The following is a 20,242-nucleotide window of genomic DNA, read 5'->3' as shown; positions in this document are numbered from 1 at the left end:
ATGCAAGATGAGCCTCCCGCAAAGTCTTATCAATGCACCAGAATAAATTAAATGCAGACTTAATCAAATGCGCGTGTATAATGACTCGATATTTGTCTCATTGCATGCTCTACTACTCAGAGTATCTTAATGTAAGATTTGTCAAAGTTTACAAAATCAAAAAATCTTTTAAAAAAAAGTTTGAATGACTCTATATGAGCTATTGAGCTGCCAGATTTTTAGTTCAAAGCCGATTTAAAAAATTAAACTTACTTTTAAAAAAAATAGAGCTAATAATTAACAATTGACATTTTTTTAAATAATAAAAAAATATCATTTGATGAATATTTAATTATAATATTTTATTTTATAAATTGATAATAATAATTAAAATTGTACTCTCTCTTTTTTTAAATAAATATATTCAATAAATTAAAAAAATATACACTATAATTAAATTAAAATTCATAAGTTAATTAAATATTAAATAAAAATAATAAATTAAATTAAATTAAAAACTATAAGTTAATTAATTTATTAATTAAAAATTATAAATAGATTAAAAAAACATAATTAATTGAAAATTATATACAGATATTAAATAAATAATAATAATAAATAAAGATTCGTGATTTACAATCTAGGACATATAAAAAAGTTATATGGAGATTTTATTTTTTTTTTACTATGTAGAGAATATCATATTTTTATATTTATGGTATGATATTGATGTGACATATTAAAAACTACAAAAAAAAAATTATTGAAAAGTTTAACCATTGGAGATGTTGTTGGAGTATTCATATCAATTTCTTATAATATTTTTAAAATTTAAGATAAATCGTCCACTTTATAAAATTTAAATAATCATTTTTCATTATACATTATATTAGCTATCATAAAATTTTCATTATCTTTATTTTTTTATTATTTTCTTTTCCTTTTTCTTAAAATTCAGAGAAGTACTATTAAAATCTAAATTTAGGGAAACAATTGGGTACTGATGTAAAAAAAAATTATATAAAATGTAAAATTTAAAATAAATTCTCAAACTTAGGATACCTCACGTGGATTCTCTATTAAGTTAGACTTTTTAAAATATTTAATGTTATAGATTATAGATTTTAATATGTAGAAAAAATTAGATGTGGAAGACTATCGATTGTGTATATAAATTTGTATGTTGTCTTTAATTATGAACTTAAATACACATCCAATTTAATCTCTTTTGATGATTTAATATGTTATTGATGTTGCATGTAATAATATTTTTATCATTTTAATCTTTAAAGATTTCAAATATTATCATAATTTATTATTGATTATACAAACCAGACAAAGCCAGTGGTGACCTGGCCAGAAGCCCAGGCATCTCGTTCTCTCCGAGATATATTGGCTTAAAAGAATAAATGGATAATTTTAACAACCAAGAATATTTTTTAGAGATAAATAAAAAATGTGTGACGCTATTTTTTTGTGAATTAATGTCTTATATTTGATATTGTATATTTAATGAGCTTTGCATCTTAGGACTTTTAACATGTTTAATTCTATGAAGATGAGCCACTGCTTCTTTGTTTTTTTTCCTTTGTTTCTCTTCAATGAATGAGCCATCTTAACCCTGAAATGGGCTCCCTATGCATTAAACAGGAAGAGAGAGCCTTCTCCGACGGGGATGTTGGAGGCGAACGTATTAATCTTTCATCATAATAAGGAAGAGGGAGCCTTCTCCATGCATATTAATTGCATGTCTTAGTTTTGGACATATCTTAATATACTTAATATCTTAATCAATAAATTTTGTTGGCTAAAATCGCCAACTAGAAAATTGATTGGCCAGAAAATGAATTACAATACATGTTGATCCGGAGGTAAAGTGGGGCCCGGATGGTAGAGGAGCCAATGACATATGGAGGTCGGAGGTAACACGGTCAACATCCCGGGCTCGGTCGGACGGCCGGCGTAGTATCCGGGCAGCAACTCGACAGCCCGGCTCGACACTCAGGGACCGAGCGGAGTCCTCGCTCGACTGGGCTCCCAACGCTTAGGGGCCGAGCGGAGTCCCCGCTCGGCTGGGTTTCCGACGCTCAGGGGCCGAGCGGAGTCACCGCTCGGCCGGACGATGTACACTGCCTGATTTCGCGCAGCGGGGCACGAGCAGGGTGAGACGCTAGGGGACGAGTGGGCCTCCTCCTCGGCTAGGTCACTCCCTCAATAGGAGGGAGGCGTTGCCGAGCGGATTCCCCCGCTCAGTCTTGTAGACGACAAGATGAGCAGGGGGCATATCTTTCTCGGGGTACAATGGCGGAGCTAGCCCGGGTCAATTACCTGGGCTGATCTCAAGATATGGGTCACAAGTGTTGACACAAAGATCGCCAACGTCGTCATTCTAAGCTTGCCGCTGACGGCGACGTCGTCGCCCCGGGCTAGCCGTAGACGCCGACATTGCCGCCCCAGACTAATCCCTAATTTTTCTCATTTTTTTCCTTTCTTATCTTGTAATTTTCGTTCTTGCCGTCGTTGGCTACCCGGGCTACAGCCCGGGTAGTCATGAACTTGGCTCCGCCCTTGTCGGGGTAGATGCCACCAACAAGCGGCGTGGTTGGCGGCATGGTCAGGCAGATAATTATACGGTGGAAGCTTCCACTGTCCCATCAGATACATGCCCGACCTATTAAGGTATGACGTCAGACACGCTTTTCTGACACACTCATCACAGGTATACTTTGAGAAGCGTGTACGTCTTGGTAAGCATGCACGCGTCTTCAGGGAGTCTTATATAAGGACCCCCAGACTTCAACGGAGGTATGCGCTATTCACCACTGTAGCTACAGTGTTCGTTACTCTGCTTCAATTTCTCGCCGTCGGGAACTGACTTGAGTGTCGGAGGACCGTCGCCGGGAACCCCTTCCCGGCTCGATTTGTACTTGCAGGTTCTCGACAGAGGTATACACCCCTCCCGGAGTCTACGTGAAGCCAACGGGGAGCGCCACGTCCCCAGCGACCATCGTCTCAGCACTCGGACAGGATCAAATTGGCAGTTCTCGACAGAGGTCTACACCCTCCCGGAGTCTACGTTAAGTCAACGGGGAGCGCCACGTCCCAGCGACCATCGTCTCAGCACTCGGACACGATCACATGTCATCTTAAATTATAATTAATTATTAATATAGAAAAAGATAATTTTATTTTGATATCTTTAATAATGACTTTAAAAAGTATATTATAGCCGTCCAATTCTAGTCATTTAGTATACTTGATATTAATTGATATACTTAATATACTCGATGTTAATTGATGCTTAAAGCCCATTCAATGAGCTCACATACACTTATAATACCAATACATTTTTTTAATGAACTGAAGAGACTTTCAAGGTTTCCTTACGGACAAAAAAACATGTATACAAAGAGTATCCAAATCAATTTTTTATTTAAAATATATAATTTAGGATAAAAAAATTATTTTATTAAATTTGAATATTCATTTTTCACTATTATATATTAGTTTTCCTATTTTTTCTATTTCTTATTTAAAAAATAAAATTTATTTCCTAAATTTAAAGAAGTGCTATTAATAAATATAAAATTTAGAAAATTAATATATATAATAATTAATGTAAAGATTTTTTTTAGTTATTCTATTCAAAATTTATAATAAAATATTTAGATAAAATAATTATCAGATACTCTAATGTGTCAAAAGGTGATTCACTCTTTCCTAGCACCTCCGTCAATTTATCCTTACGCTAACACTGATGAGGTAAATCACGGATGAGAACTAGCTATTAATATATAGGTGGCAAAGCATGAGGGGGAGGTATCTAAGAGGTATTCTTAGATACGTTAAATTTCCACCATAAAATCTTATATAATAATATCTCATATTTTAATCATCGTCCCACAGAAGAAACAACTATCAGATACTCTAAGCCTCAACAGAGAATGTCCAAACCCTCACTACAATCTACATACGATTGAGTCTGGTTGAAGTAACAATTAGTTAAATAAAATAAATATCTGAGTTGCAGGTGCTTCCGAGCTATTTTAACTAAAATAATTCTTTTTAATGACTCTCATTTGAATCTATTTGTATTAAGTAAAAGTGATTGCAGTTCAGTATATTTAAAAAAAATGAAGAGGAACAGTCTTGAGAAAATTAAAATATAAGGGAGAGAATAATAATAATAAAACAAAACAAGGTGCAATATTTGGGGGAAATTTTTAAAATAAATATAAACAGTAAAGTTATTATAAAAATAGGTAAAATTAAAACTTTTTACAAATATAGGTGAGAGGTGCTCATATCCGGGATTTAAATCCCGGTTCTTTTTAAATTCCGGGATTTAAATCCCGGATATGATGAATTATCGGGATTTAAATCCTGGTAAATTTTTTTTTAATTTTTTGAACATATTGTTTTTTTCATGCTTAAGTTTTATTTTGTAAAAAAATTTAAATCCCGGTAATTTTTTTTTAAATTTTTTGAACATATTGTTTTTTTCATGCTTAAGTTTTATTTTGTAAAAAAATTTAAATCCCGGTATTTTTTTTTTATTTTTTGAACACTTATTGCTTTTTTCATGCTTAAGTTTTATTTTGTAAAAAAATTTAAATTCGTAATAATTGTTTATATCCGGGATTTAAATCCCGGATATTCATCATATCCGGGATTTAAATCCCGGAATTTAATAAAATAAATTAAAAAAAAAAAAGAATCAGGATTTAAATCCCGGATATGAACCCCTCTCACCTATATTTATAAAAAGTTTTAATTTTACTTATTTTTGTAATAACTTTACTGTTTATATCTATTTTAAAAATTTTCCCCAATATTTGCTATAATGACCTGAACGTGCATTAATGCACGAGGATCTTCTATTAGAAAAATTAAAGAAAATGTCAAAGATTTGATAGTCAAAGATCTTTTGCATTAGAAATGAAGACAGGTACAAAATTCACGGTGACTGACAATTTCAAATGTTTTGGTTGAAAGTTGGTGGCCGTAGCACGAAGGAGCTTCGGCGAATCATACGAACGCCCACTCCATTACGATGCTCAATCTGTTCATTAATTTAGTGATAAATGAAATACGAGTTTACGATAGCCACTAGGGGGGAGCCACGTCTTGGGTTACCCTGATTTTAGCCCGGGGCCTGATGGCATTGAAAAGGAGTGCAGATTAGATTTGCGACCGGAGAAAAGAAAAACGTGAGAGAAAAAGAAAGGCAGCCCGGAGTGATGACCTTGACATTGATGATCATGGTTCGGGTAAATCAGTCATTCGGCTCCGTCACACAATTTGGCGTAACGTTGTACTTGGACACGCGCGTCGACCTCTGAGCGCTGGAAACATTCTCTTCGTCAGGTTACGTTATACTTTCATATTTGCCCCATACGTTGCACGTATTCTAAAACGCCTCAATACTTTAGCCAAAAGAAATATGATTTCGGATGAGGTCAAATTACTCGCAAGATAATCCCAATAAGTTAGATAACTACTGCATATCATGCTAAAGGTATGTCCACTATCAGAGAGGATAGTGCACGTGATTCAGGTGCAAGTTTAGGAAGTATAACAGCACTTATCCGGCCAGTACTGGCTATTAAGTTAAATCCATAACAGATTAATTTAGAAGATCTCGATGCCATGAATAATTGAATGAATTAAAGCATGTCTAATGAACAACAACAACACACACAAAAAATAAATAAATAAATAAATAAATATATATATATATATATATATATATATATATATATATATATATATATATATATATATATATGAGCAGGTCTATTGTTGATCCCAGATGATGTATGATCTTACACCATATGTATTAACCACAAGTCGTTAGTGTCGAATCGGGGAGGGGTTCCTCGACGATGACCCTCCGACGCTCAAGTAAATCACTAGTAGGCGAATGAAGAATGAAGTAGAAATGAGCAGCGTAACTGTAGCTACAGTGATCAAAAGCATACCCCTGATGAAGCAGTGGGGCTTCTTATATAGAGCTCCTAGGAGACGCGTGTACGTTTCTCGAGACGTACATGCTTCTCAAAATATACCTGGAAAGGTTGTGTCAGAAAAACGTGTCTGACGTCATACCTGAATAGACCAAGCATATCCCTGACATGACAGTAGAAGTTTCCACCGTACGATCCTTTGCCTAACCATGCCGCTGATCATGTCGGTTGTCGATGACAGTGGTCCCTAGGAAGATATTGTCAACTGCTCCTTTTGTCTACTATTAGGCCGAGTGAGATAGCCGCTTGGCCAGTCCGCCGTTCAGGTGATGCGATGGTAGGGCCGAGCGTCCGCTCGACCCATGAGCTACTGTCCGGCTCCACCCAGTCGAGCGAGGGAGCCCTAACTGTCGGGTCGAAGCCGTGTCCCTTTCTTAGCCGAGCGGGATGTCCGCTCGGCCTTCGTCTCTTCCCGCTTTGCCTTATGAATGTCAAAAGCTCGGCGTCAGGCCGAGCTGTTATAGTGTCGATCCGGCTATTCTTCCTACCGATCAGGAAGATAGCTGCTCGATCGATAACACACCCCGAACATTGATTATTTTGACCTCCTGTCAAACAGATCCCATCTTATCATCGGATGAATCTATATGGGGAAAAAGGAAAAGTCCCGAGTGATCACTGCCAAACTATTTATTCGACACTAAGATTCCAAGTCAATTATTTCTAGTATATACATATCTCTGACTACGACTAGGAAAATACCTTCTAGAACATTATTTTTAACCCAAAGAAAATAAACTTAAAAATTAAGTCTCCAGATGATAAGATTAAAGAAAATGGCATCCAGTCCAGCAGCCGGGGGGGCGTAGAGCTGTTCCCAAACTAGCACGACGGCTACCTGATTACCTACCCACTTGGGGCCCAGTATAGCTGTCCTTGTAGAATTCCCCTGCCCTTTATTAACGACGCCCAACTCTGTTCTGGCCGTCGTTCTGTTCTCTGCCGCTTTTGCACAAACAGATAGCGGACCAACAGACAGACGATGCGACGAGAAGAAGAAGAAGAAGAAGTGGCAGCTGCAGTCATGGCAGAAGAGGAGGAAAACGAACCTTTCTGCTTGGCTGCACCCAGCTTCCGGGCGCCCTTCGTCGCCCTGTACGAGTCGCCGCCGCTTGACGACGGCGGATCGGATTTCGTCTTCGACGACGACGACGACTTCGAGTTCGTGGCCAAGGATCCGGAGACCCGCACGGGCCTCACTGCCGAGGATATTTTCTCCACCCGCCAGATTTGCCCCGTCTACCCCGTCTTCGGCCGTGTCGTCGCCGCAGAGAAACCCTGCGAATCGCCGGTGGATGAGGAAACCGAACCGGGCCAAGGAACTCTTCTGCAGCTCTTGATGGAGGACCGGACGGATAATCCCGGCCCCACGTTGTCGTTGTCGTCGTCGTCGTCGTCGTCTTCCGCTTCTTCGAGGACGGATGAGCTGGAGGGGGTCCCGCCGGCGAGCTACTGCGTGTGGACCCGTAGCCCATCGGCGTCTCCATCGCCGCCGCGCTGCAAGAAAAGCGGCTCCACGGGGTCGTCACTGAGGTGGCGGCTGCGGGATCTGGTGGTCGGACGGAGCCAGAGCGACGGGAAGGAGAAGTTTGTGTTCCTCGCCGCGGAGGAAAAGAAGGGCAAGGAAAGCCCTAGCCGCGAGACCAAGCGCGCCGATCCGGCGAACAAGAAGGAGAAAGCCGATGCGGGAGCGAAAGTGGTAAAGGAAGCGGCGGGGATGGACCTAGTCACAGCTCATCGGATTTTTTACCGGAAAGGACTGCCGGGAAAGGGCGGCGCCGGCCGGCGATCGTTCCTTCCATACAAGCGGGATTTGATCGGCTTCTTCGCGAGTGTGAACGGGCTGGCCCGGACTCACCACCCGTTTTGATTTTTGAGTTTTTCGGTTAATTATTTTTCTAATTTTATTCGGTAAAAAAATAAAAGGAAGATAAATAAGCAAAACAAGAATTGTTTGTTTATTATTATTTGAAATATCAAAGCATAGGGCCACAGAAAACTTCCACCGTTACTTACTTAACATTCATCAGCGCAACAAAATATTAGCTCAATGCAATCGGCGCAAAACAATCTGAACTGCATTGTTGGTGCATAAAGCACTAAAATGAGATCGAATAAGAGAACGCAAACTTTTCATGGTTCGGCTAGTTCACTAACAACAAAATACATGAGATAAATGATCACCTCTTAGATACACACTTTGAAAAACAAGATGAATTATCATGATCAAGAGTAAGGGAATCCACAAACCACAAATGCCTAGGGTAGAAAAATCAACTCGAGGAAAGAATTATTTCACTTCACCTTTCACCTGTCCTAAAATAATGTTTCTTTCTTAATAATCGAATCCAGCAAATTAAATGAGCAAACCAAATAAGTCGAGCTCGTAAGGCGAGCAAAAGGAAGCAAACAAATCAAATTGAGTTGTGTCGTTTTAAATGGACCCACCAATGGCTACATCTATGAAGCTGTGTACTTTTTCTGGTGATCTGGCGGTTCAAAGAGGCAGCCACGTAGTGTTAAAAAGTCAATATAAGGGGTGACATGACGGTCAGAATCATGGACAATATATATAATCATGTTCTAGCCGAGCAGCTATAGTGACTCTCAATCGGGTGCATAGTGAAAATAACCAGTCTTTAACTACTCAGCTATAGGTCCTCCTTGATCGGACGTTGTGGTTATCGGGAAACCTATACCTCTTTTAACTTGGGAAAATATTGTTCCAACAGTATTTATATCTCGGTGAATTAATGTCGCTTCCATTAAATGTCTATTATTAGTCTCCTAGTGTATCAGAAATGGGAACAGTTAAAAAGAGTCACAGGCGGAGCCAGGTACAGAATTATCTAGATTGTAGCCCGGGGACTCAGCGGTGATGAGAAAAGAAAAATTTTAAATTTATCATAGAAAAAAGTAGAAAAAAAAGAGAAAGAAAAGACAAGCACGGGCATCGTCAACATTGTTGTCGGCGTTGGTGCTCATGGCCCACAGCCTAGGTAAATCACCCGAGCTAACTCCACCATTGAAAAGAGTAAGACGATAATCTCCTTCATTGGATGCGGTTTCATTAATTATGCATGTATTATAACTTCATTGGATACATGAAAATTAATGCAACGTCATTAAATAAGGGAAAGAGAACGATCCAAAGAGGAGGTATAAAATGACATCAACTAATCAATCTCAAGGATGTTGAGCGGGATCGTCAGGTTTCAAGCCTAGATGTGGACTGGGACTGTAGTAGGTCCATGGAAATTATAGATGTGGATTATAGTAGGTCCATGAAAATTGTTGGAGACACATATATCCTTATACAAGACCGGCCTGGCTTTAGTCATATCCATATCAATTTCTCTATTACTATATTTAAAATTTAAGATAAATACTCCCCTTTATTAAATTTAGATAATCATTTTTCACTACACACTATACTAAATACTTTAAAATTTTCATCATCCTTAATTTTTTATTATTTTTTTCTATTTTTTATTATTATATTTATAGAATGAGTGGAAGGAGAGAGATTAAAAAAAATATTATTTTATTTTTAGGGTAGAGGTTTCATTCCCTAAATTTAGAGAATCACTATTCATCAAATCTAAATTTAGGGAATGGGTAGGATAACTGATGCAGAGGATTTTTAGTTAACCTATCTAAAATTTAGGGTAAAATTTTTGAATAGAGTAATTGATGTGGAGCATATGCTTAGGGTCCCAATCAAATTACGACTCATTATTATTTAAAAAAAAATTAATATATTTAACAATTAAAATTTAATTCTGGACAGAACAATGATTCCGTTTTAAACATTTATCTATCCTAACTTTAATTAATGATATATTAATTATAATTATTATATTACCATACAATTCTATCTAAAACTACCACTATTGAATTTCATTTTCTCTTCATCGCATTCTTTTTCTCATATTCTCACTTATTCTCTCAAATTTGATTTTATATATTTTTCTCTCTCATCACCTTGTCGATAATTCTCTCAATATGAGAAGACGTTCTTCATTTGATTACTTAGTAATATTTTTTTCGATCTTTTTTTCCTTTTCGAAATGTTCTTTATTGTTTTATATAAATAATAAATTATGGATAGAATAGATCCAAATATCACTAGAAATATATTATTAGTATTAAAATTACACGACATAAATTAGATTTTATTATTGATTTAATTTTAAGTAATTTTATTTTGATAAAATAGTAAAGACTTATATTTTTTTTGTTATTATTATTTTAATATAAATATGTCCATCAAAAAAATATAATTATGAATATATAGAACGTATGAAAAAAAAAATAGAAGAATTTATTTAATAATCAAAACTTATAAAATAATATAATTAAAATTTTAAATAAAAAAGTAATTAAAATTTCACCTAAAGCTAATAATTTAAGAAAAAAGAAATCTATACAAAAAAGGATAATCCCAGTTAGTTTCATTAACTATCTCTGAAGTGATCGACCCGGTCCCATGGAAGTTTCCAATCGATCACTAGGGTAAATCGGGAAGCACACACGGTGGTCAGTCCAGAAGTCCAACATCCTTTGGCTACCCCCCCCCCCAAATTTGGAGGAAAAATTCTTGCAAATACGCCGTAGTTGGAGTTCGAATCGCAGGTGTCTGGATGACAACCTAGATGTCATATCGTGACACCATGGCCCTGGGGATAAAAAAATGATAATCCTAGTTAGTTTCATTGTCTATCCATGGAGGTGACCGACCCAGTCCCACAGAAGTTTTCCATCGGACACCAGGGTAAATCGGGAAGTGCACACGACGGTCAGCCCAGAAGCCCAACATCCTTTGATTACGCCCCCCATTAGGAGGAAAAATTACTACAAATATGTCGTAACTGAGGTTTGAACCACAGGTACCTGGGTGACAACCTGGATGTCCTACCGCGCTACCATGGCCCAAGGACCAACAAATTCATCAAATGTTAATATTAACCAAAAAAAAAATAATTGTAATTCATAAGAAGAAAAAGGCGGCTTAGTAGATCATGAATATAATATTTTTTTAATAATATTAATGAAACTATTATTCAAAATATATATCATCCAACACAATGAAAAAATATAAATATAAATATAAATTTAATAAATTTATTAGTTGAAAAAAGTCCAATTAAAGAAATAAATATATTTCTTTTCCAAGTGATGAAATTCTAGATAGTTTTCTATGATTCATTACGAAAATTGCTAAATAGAGAAAAATATGATAGAAAATGGTTAATATAATCAAAAAATTAGATAAAGTATTTTATTTTTGTTGTAAATTATTTAGTCAAAAATTAATTATAATTCATATAATTAGCAAATGAAGGGGTGTTAGATTGGAAAAATCTTAGTGCCAAACTTAAAAGTAATGAAACAAGCAGTGAACATATTATAAATATGAATATTTTGTTTAATATTAGAATGAGATTGCTTAAAAATAAAATTATTTATCAAAATTTATAATAAAAAAAATAAATAAATAAATAAAAAGAACATTAGAATAATGTATTAATAAGAATTATTGCTATAGTTAAAAATCTTGCAAAAAATAATTTGATATTTTGTGGTACAAATAAAAATTTATCAAGATAATAATGAAATTTTTTAGATTTAATTGAAATGATTGTAAAATTTGATTCTATAATGCAAGAACACCTTGAACATATTTAAAATGATAAAATTTATAATCATTATCTTGATCATAATATAAAAAATAAGTTAATAAATATATTAAGAAAAGAAGTAAACAATATTATTATTGATTGTACTTCCAATATAAGTTATCAAGGATAAATGTCTCTTATATTAAGATATTTAGATATTTCAACAAGTCCAACCAAAATAGAAGAATATTTTATAGAATTTGTAAAAGTGGATGATGTTTGAGCAGCGAGTCGGCAAGAGAAGGGTGAATTACCTATAAAATAAAAACTAACTCTTCTTGTCCTTTGGATATCACACTAATAATAATAAAACTGAACTAAACAACTTAAAAGAAAAACATAAGAAGGCTGGAAATTAATTTAGTTACAACTTAGATGGTTGTTAATTCAAGACAGTGAAAAGCACTAGTAGATCTCCTTCGTTGTAGGAGAAGCCTCTTATGGACGTTGACAACTCAAGAAATATGCTAGAAAAGAATAGAAGAGTTGTAGTTATAGTTGTTGTTTCTTTCCTAGCTCCAATGACCTTTTTATAGCTCTTGGAAAATATTATTTGAGGGTGGAAGGCGCCTTTAAGAGGGTTCAAGGTGCCTTCAATCGGTTAAGTTTTATCCGTGCGAAAATAAAATTTATTTTCACTAACGGTTATCGGAAGACGCCTTCGCCTTCTAGCCATGGAAGGTGTCTTCCAAGTGGCAGATCAACTCCTTAGTATTTGATCTCTTCACTTGGGTGATTTTTCAGCTAACTGGATTGAGCTCACCTGAACCCAACTCCGACCTTCTCCTTGAGTTGGGTTCCTCCCAGCTTCTCATCCCTTGGATGTCGTGCACATCCTTCTCGTTCACCGATGTACTCTTCCGGAGCATCTCGTCCCTCAGATGCACCGAGTCCGTCGACTCTTTTCCCGTGCCACTCTTCTCTAGCTGCGTCTTCCGGTCGACTTCTTGTATTCCTAAGCTCTTGCACACTTAGACATAAGGATCAAACACAACAGGACATAACTGAACTTGGTTGACTACATCAAAACTACCCTAGGGTACTTACAATCTCTCCTTTTTTTATGTATATCAACCCAAGTTCAAGTCAAGGTTAAAAATGGAATAACATAATTAAAGTAGATAACAAATTGCTGGTAAAATAAGTAAAAATTTTAAAAAATTATAAATTTAAAAAAATATTCTCCTTAACTTGTACCTATTTCTCTCCCTTTAATCATATAAAAAAAATAGAAAAATACAATAAATAGTTAAAAAAAGCTTTGAAAAAATTTCTAGGGTTACATTACAAATATTACTAGTAGGCTAATATTTTTATGAAATAATTTATAATAAATCAAACATTATTTAAAAAAATTGAAAATATTTGTAAGGATAGAGAATATTATGTTTTATCACATAAAAAAGATTTTCAAAATTTAAGCCTATGAAATAAATTTAAATTTCAAAGTATGAAAAAATAACTCAACAATAAACAAAAATTTTAAAAAAAATTGTTTGTAGATTAAATCATCAGATAGCATAGCAAAATTTTCAACACGGAATACGAACAGAAAAAAATAAAAAAAAAATATTTTTCTGATTGAGACAATTTCTATCTTAATAATAAGAAAAATTAGAGTTTAATCTAAAAAAATTTTGGAACCCAATATAGGTTCCTGCCTACTGGATTTACTAAAAATTTGGGAGGTACATAATTTTTAGAAATTTTCTTAATTTGTCCTTGATAATTTCTAATGTATCAGTTGATTCTACCATAATTTCTAAATTTTGGTTTTTTAAAATCGTTTGAACATGCATGGTCATTTTTCAACTTTTTGATTCTTATTTTCAATTTTTCATCTTCTAATTTTAAATTATCATACATTTCTAAGGGGCATGAATTGGCTAAAGTCATTTTTATCTTAGCATTTTCTGTTGGATTGTGAAAGTCGATAGAGGGGGGGGGGGGGGGGGGGGGAATAGCGATTTACAAAAAAAACGTTGAAAAGAGTACGCAACAGAAAGTATAAGGATGAAACAACGCTAACACAAGAACCTTTTACTTGGTTCGGAGCCTTTGGCGACTCCTACTCCAAGGCTCGCCCACAAGGGTGCTTTCGTTGGACAATCCACTTGCAATTCGAAGAATGTTATAATAATGAATTACAGGAATGCTAATAAAAAAATAAATACAGACAAAATGAAAAGAAATAAACTGAAGACAGCGCTTTGTCGGAGTAGCCTCGCGGCGTCGCAAGAGCACAGTAGAGCAGGCAGTTGTAGATCTCATTGTTTTTGAAGTTCCACCCCTGATCCTTCTTTTATATGATGCTCGGGGTGCCTAGAACCTTCAGGGCACCTCGACCATGACGTAGCAAGCCCAACCAGCGAGCTCCACGTGTCGACGTCGCATCAGGGGATAAAACTTGCCTCCGGGTGCCCGGATCCCCTCCGGGCGCCTGGACCACCTTTCTCCAGAGATTTCTTCTCCTGCAAGACAAGGTTAGTCCGAGGCAATGTATATCCTGTAAAACAAAGTATTAGCACAGTTTATAATTTTAACATAAAGAGTATGACTTAGATGCCATCTTTTCGAAACCGGAATCTAGTCACGATCTCAACTTAGATTTCCGAAATGGATCTAAGTCGGATCGACGCCTAAGTTCCCTTCTCGGGAATGCGTCCTCACAGTCACTTCCCTCCAGTGACTTACCTTTACTTACCTGCCAGACGTCCGGTCATTCCTTCGACCCCGTCTGGACTTCGTGCCAGCTATCCGGTTATCCTGTTGACCTAGCTGGACTTCGTGCCAAATGTCCGGTCAGCCCTTCGACCCATTTGGACTTTGTGCCAACTATCCGGTCGACCTGTCAACCTAGCTGGGCTTCGTGCCAGACATCCGGTCAACCTGTCGACCTGTCTGGACTTCGCCTGCACACTCGATCAGAGTGTTAGACAACGACAAACCTAACTTAACCTAATTTGTCATTCATCAAAACCTGAGTTAGACTGTTAGTGCTAGCCGCACCAACATTTTCTTTTTCTAGTTGTACTATATTCTTTGAAAGCATTTTAATAAAATTGAAAGACTGCTTGGAAGTTAGTGTGTGTACCTCACTTACCTCGTGTTCTGATGCTCCCGCTTCATCGTAGCTTTCTTATGAAGATCCTCTCCCTTCATCGATGCTCGTCTCTGAGTTGCTTTCATTTTCTCCTTGGTGATCTGTCATTAGAGCTAGTCCAGCGTAAGCTTTAATCTCGGACTCGAAGGACAACGATTCATCCCATGTGGTCTTCAAATTCTTGTGCTTGATCTTGTTAGTTTTTTGCCCTTGTCCTTCTCCTTCTTCTTCAATTTAGGGTAGTCATCCTTGATATGCCCTTCTCCTTGGTAGTTATAGCATCGTACCTTCCTGTTACTCCGAAAGTACTTTTTCTTCTATGACTTATTAAATTTGTTAGATTTAATAAAGTTACTAAATTTTCTTAGCAATGACGCTGCTTCATCTTCGTCGATTGACGCTTCAGAGTCTGGATCATCTATTCTTACTTTTAGGATAATTGTCTGATTTGACTCATTAATTCTGCACATTTAGATTCATGAAGTTCTAGAGTAGAAAATAAACTTTTTAATGTGCTTACCTCTAAATCTTTATAAATATAATATGAGTCGACAATTGATGACCATTTGGGCGTCCTTAGAAAAATATTTAATGCGTACCTTAGAAAATCTCGGTTTGGTACCATTTTTCCAAAATTTGTGAGTTCGGTGATCAACTCCTTCAGTTTAGCATGCAGTTACACTACTAATTCTCCTTCTTTTAGCTGGAGGTTTGACAGTTGGTTCTGGAGAAGATCCCGTCTAGTGAGCTTTGCTTCAAACATTCCTTCGTGTAGCTTCGGGAACTTTTCCCAAAGTTCATTTGCTGATTCGTATGCGCTGATCCTACTGATTTCTTGAGGTGACAGTACGCTTAGTAGGTAGAATTCAGCTCGTCTATTCGCCACAAAGTACGCTTGCTCTTTCTTTGTCTAAAGGTACTATTATTTTTTTCATCTTTTTGATCAATTGAAGCTTCAAAACCATATTTAATTATTAATAAAACTTCAAAGTCAGTTTTGGAAAATACCTCAATGCATTTTTTCCATAATGCAAATTCTCCCTTGAACTTCGGCGGGTAGATGTCGGGTCCGACCATTGTCTCGATGCTTCAGTCAGAGGTTAGTCCTTCTGAGATGTTCTGGATCTAATACCACTTGTTGGCCCAGTGGGCCCGACAAGAAGGGGTGAATTGTTTATAAAATAAAAACTAACCTCTTCTCGTCCTTTGGACTTGATTAGTAGCACAATAATAATAATAAAACTGAACTAAACAACTTAAAAGAAAAATATAAGAAGGCCGGAAATTAACTTGGTTACAACCTAAATGGCTGTTAATTTAAGACAGTGAAAAGTACTAGTAGATCTCCTTCGTTGTAGGCAGAGAAACCTCTTATAGACATTGACAACCCAAGAAATAGACTAGTAAAAAGTACAAGAGTTGTAGTTACAGTTGTTGTTTCTTTCCGAGCTTCAGGAGCCTTTTTATAACTCTTGAAAAATCTTATCCGAGTGTGGAAGACTCCTTCAAGAGAGTTCAAGATGCCTTCAATCAGTTAAGTTTTATCCATGCAAAGATAAATCTTTGCTAATGACTATCGGAAGATGCCTTCGTATTGTTCATCGAAGGCGCCTTCCAACCATGGAAGGTGTCTTCCAAGTGGCAGATCAACTTCTTAATAGCTGATCTCTTCACTTAGGTGATTCTTTGGCTAACTGGAGTTGAGCTCACATGAACCCAACTCTGACTTTCTCCTCGAGCAGGGTTTCTCCCCGGCTTCTAGTCTATCGAACGTCGCACACGTCCTTCTCGTTCACCGATGTACTTTCTGCAGTATCTCGTCCCTCGGATGCACCAAGCCCATCAGCTCCTTTCCCATGTCAGCTTTCTCGCTAGTTGCGTCTTCTGCTCGACTTTTTATGTTCCTAAGCTCCTGCACACTTAGACACAAGGATCAAACACAACAAGACCTAGCTGAACTTGGTTGACCACATCAAAACTACCCCTAGGTACTTACAGATGATACATCAAGAAAATGTCTTTTTGATATGCTTATTAATATAATAAAGAAAATTGAATTGGATGTAAATGACATAAGAGGATAAGGATAGGATAATGAAGCTAATATGAAAGGTAAACAACAAGTCATATAAAAGAGATTGTTAGATATAAATTTTAGTGCTTTTTATATACCATGTGGTTGTCGTAGTCTTAATTTAATACTATGTGATATGCTAATTTTTATCCTAGTGTTATAACATTTTTTGGTGTGATATAATGCATAGGATTGAGACGTGCTAGGGGGGGGGGGGGGGGGAATAACACTCATGACTTTCATTTTCGTTTATAAACCAATCCAATAAAACACAGCGGAGTAAAAGCAAGTAAAGAAAACAACGACATAAGTTGGTTTTACTTGGTTCAGAGCTTGTGACGACTCCTACTCTAAGACTCAAACTCGTTGGATGTTTTCTTTGAGTAATTCACTAATAAATCAGAGAATTACAAGTACAATAATTTAATTGTAATAATTAAAATTATTCTGACAACTAAGAATGAGAAATTTTAGGCTTTCGATCGTCGGAGTCGCGTTACAACTTCATCGGATAGTCTTCAGGCATTTGCTTAAAGTCTCATTTTATTGACTGTTGAAGGCACCTTCAACTCCATTGAAGGTGCCTCCACCGGTGCAGCTTATCCCTGCAGCGTCGGAGACGATAACTTTCGTAATTTGTGAAATTTATCCCTTCAAAGGCGCCTTCAAGCTCACAGAAGGCGCCTTTAGCCACATGGAAGGCACCTCCATGCCTTTCTGTGTAGGCCTTCAGCCAAGCCATTCGAGGCGCTTCCAACAGCCCGGAGGCGCCTTGAATAATGTTCATTTGAGCTTGAAATATGTTTTTCACTTCCTAAAGTAATAAAATATTAAGCTCCACAGATAAGAGAAGTTTTATATAAAATTGCAGAAACTAGTGATGATCCTAAAACAAAAAATGAAGTAAATTCTTTAGCAATATATGAATTTGAAAATTTGAATTTTTATTAAGTATAATTATTTGGTATGATATATTATTTGTGATTAATACTATTAATAAAGTTTTACCATTACTATTGCATTATATCAGGGGTTTATTTTTATTTTTTAATAATTATAGAGAAAAGAATTCACATCTAGTGTGATTTCTGCTAAAGATATTGTAAATAAAATAAATATAGAATTAAAATTTCATTAAAAAATATGTAATTAAAAGAAATAATCAATTTGATGAGAATAAAATTAATGAGGTGAAGATTTCACCTGAAGAATCTTTTAAAATTAATTACTTTAATTGTATTATCGACCATGCTATTTTTTCATTTCAAAGTAAATTTGAATAATTTAAAATATATAAAGATAATTTTTTTTTTATATGATGTAGAAAAATTAAAATTACTTGATGATGATTTTTTTAAAAAAATAAAATGTTTACATCTTGAAAATTTTTTAACACATGACATGTTATTTGATATTGATGGTTTAGATTTATTTTTAGAATTAAAAATTTTAAAAGAAATAATAAATTTAGAATTAAAAAACTGCCGTATTGAACCTTATAAAAAAAATTAAATTCTTTTCTGGATAGTTTATAGAATATTATTAACTATATCTGATAATATAGTTTCATAGAAATAAGTTTTTCAAAATTAAAATTAATAAAATTTTATTTACGTTCAATAATATTTCAAGAAAGATTAAATAATCTAATAATTTTATCAATTAAAAAAATTATTATTAAAATTTGAATATAAAAAATTAATAATTTTATATTAAAAAGTTAGAAATCTATTTTTTAAATTAACATTTTGTTTTTTAAAAAAAATTAAATCTGCCGTTGTCGCCTAACACGGGGGAAATTTTATTTTTTAAAAAAGAGTCATTGAAGACTTAAATTTTATTTTTTATTATTTTTATGGTTTTTTTTCGCCCTAGGACGTGATAGAACTTGAAACGGCCTGCGTTTATATTCACGGGCTTATATTCATCTGTATTCCTATGAAAAAGGACATTCACATAAGTGCTTAGTAACTCCTAAATGATGATGATGATTGATTTAAGTGAGCACAGAAACATATAATATATCAAATTGAAAAAATTATATATAATTGGATGTAACTCGTAATTTTAAGCCCAAAACGGCGTACTTGTGGTGAGGAGCCATAATGGAAATTGCACCGATAGTCCCGACTCTGACGTGCGCGACGCCTGGCCTCCTCGCTTCCCTCAGGGCGTCCGACGCCGGCAAAAACGCCGCGTCCAGGACCCTGACGAAATGCATGGCCGCTGGGCGGTTCCTGCCCGCTGCCGAGATATCCGACGCCGTCCTCCAGATTGAGCGGATGATCTTTAGGGATCTCGTCAGAGAAACGATTCGCCACCTCGGTAGCGCTGCCGCCGGCGAGTCCAGGCTTCTTTTGAGTAGAGCGCGTGCACAGGTTACGATTTTTTATGATGCATGTTGTATAGGTCCCCGAGAATTGAATGGGCATAATGATGGCCTAACGAGGCGGTGAGTGTGTCATCTGTAGCCTATCTGACGTTAATTTGCTCATGGAGCAGAGATAGCACCGGCCGCTGCATGCTCCGCTGTGCAGATTTGGGTCTGTGTCCTAGGTCAAATATGACGAAAGAGGACAGTTTTATGCAAAGCCTATGATGTTCTGCCGTTACTTGAACCTAAATACTCCTAGAGGGAGCCTCGTGAGTCAGATATTCGACTGGGAGGATAGAGGAGCAGGGCCCCATAATCCTGTAAGTCGATCGGAAGGATGTAAGAGAGTAGAACTCCGTGAGTCAGAAATTCGATCGGGAACTGAGCGGGAGGATCTAGGGGAGCATGATCCCATGATCTTGTGTGATCAGGAGGAGGTAGGAGAGCAGAGCCCCGTGAATCAAAGATCTGATCAGATTATTATCTCTGATGTCCCGATCAATCATTTACTGAATTGACCTATCTTAGACTTTGACTGCCAAGTTAACTCGAAGATGATCAACCTGTATATAGCCGTATCATTATCCTATTCGTTTTAATTTGAAGTTAAGATTCATACATCCTGCATGCTCCTATATGATGTTAAGGTAATAATAGCCTGCTCATTTGATCATATCATCTTCTATAAAGTTTATCAGTTTTACCAAATCTTTGGAATTAGTTGAGTCCTATCTTGCTCATTTAATCACCTTAAAATTTGACTTCGGCCCTGGTCATGTGGTGAGCCCAAATGATGGATTTATGTTAGGTAAAATTGGGCTTAGACTGCAATACTGAACTTAGAGAGTTTATAGGGCTTTTCTTATTCTGCTTCTTTTTATTTGGGCTGATGAAAATTTTCCGGTTGATATTTGATTTTGTTGCACTCAGACTCCAGGCTTACTGCTTACACAAAGTACTTAACTCTTGTTTGGGAATAATTTTTGTCCTAAGAGAATACGAATT

The 20,242-nt window shown here is 36.0% G+C and overlaps 1 protein-coding gene across 1 annotated transcript; it reads left to right on the top strand.

The window, feature by feature from the left end:
* The first annotated feature begins 6,729 nt into the window (after nt 1-6,729).
* On the top strand, nt 6,730-8,015 carry LOC121998742. The gene has a single exon (XM_042553807.1). It carries the CDS (start codon nt 6,988-6,990, stop codon nt 7,873-7,875), a length of 888 nt encoding a protein of 295 aa, XP_042409741.1. The 5' UTR covers nt 6,730-6,987; the 3' UTR covers nt 7,876-8,015.
* The last annotated feature ends 12,227 nt before the right edge of the window (nt 8,016-20,242 follow it).

This window comes from Zingiber officinale, chromosome 1B (assembly GCF_018446385.1).
Source record: "Zingiber officinale cultivar Zhangliang chromosome 1B, Zo_v1.1, whole genome shotgun sequence".
In the NCBI taxonomy this organism is placed as follows: Eukaryota; Viridiplantae; Streptophyta; class Magnoliopsida; order Zingiberales; family Zingiberaceae; genus Zingiber; species Zingiber officinale.
The sequence above is the reverse complement of the archived record's forward strand: the minus strand, read 5'-3'. Positions and strand labels throughout refer to the sequence as shown.

Excerpts from the sequence above, each read along its gene's own strand:
- LOC121998742 (XM_042553807.1), top strand. The coding sequence starts at position 6,988 with ATGCGACGAGAAGAAGAAGAAGAAGAAGTGGCAGCTGCAGTCATGGCA.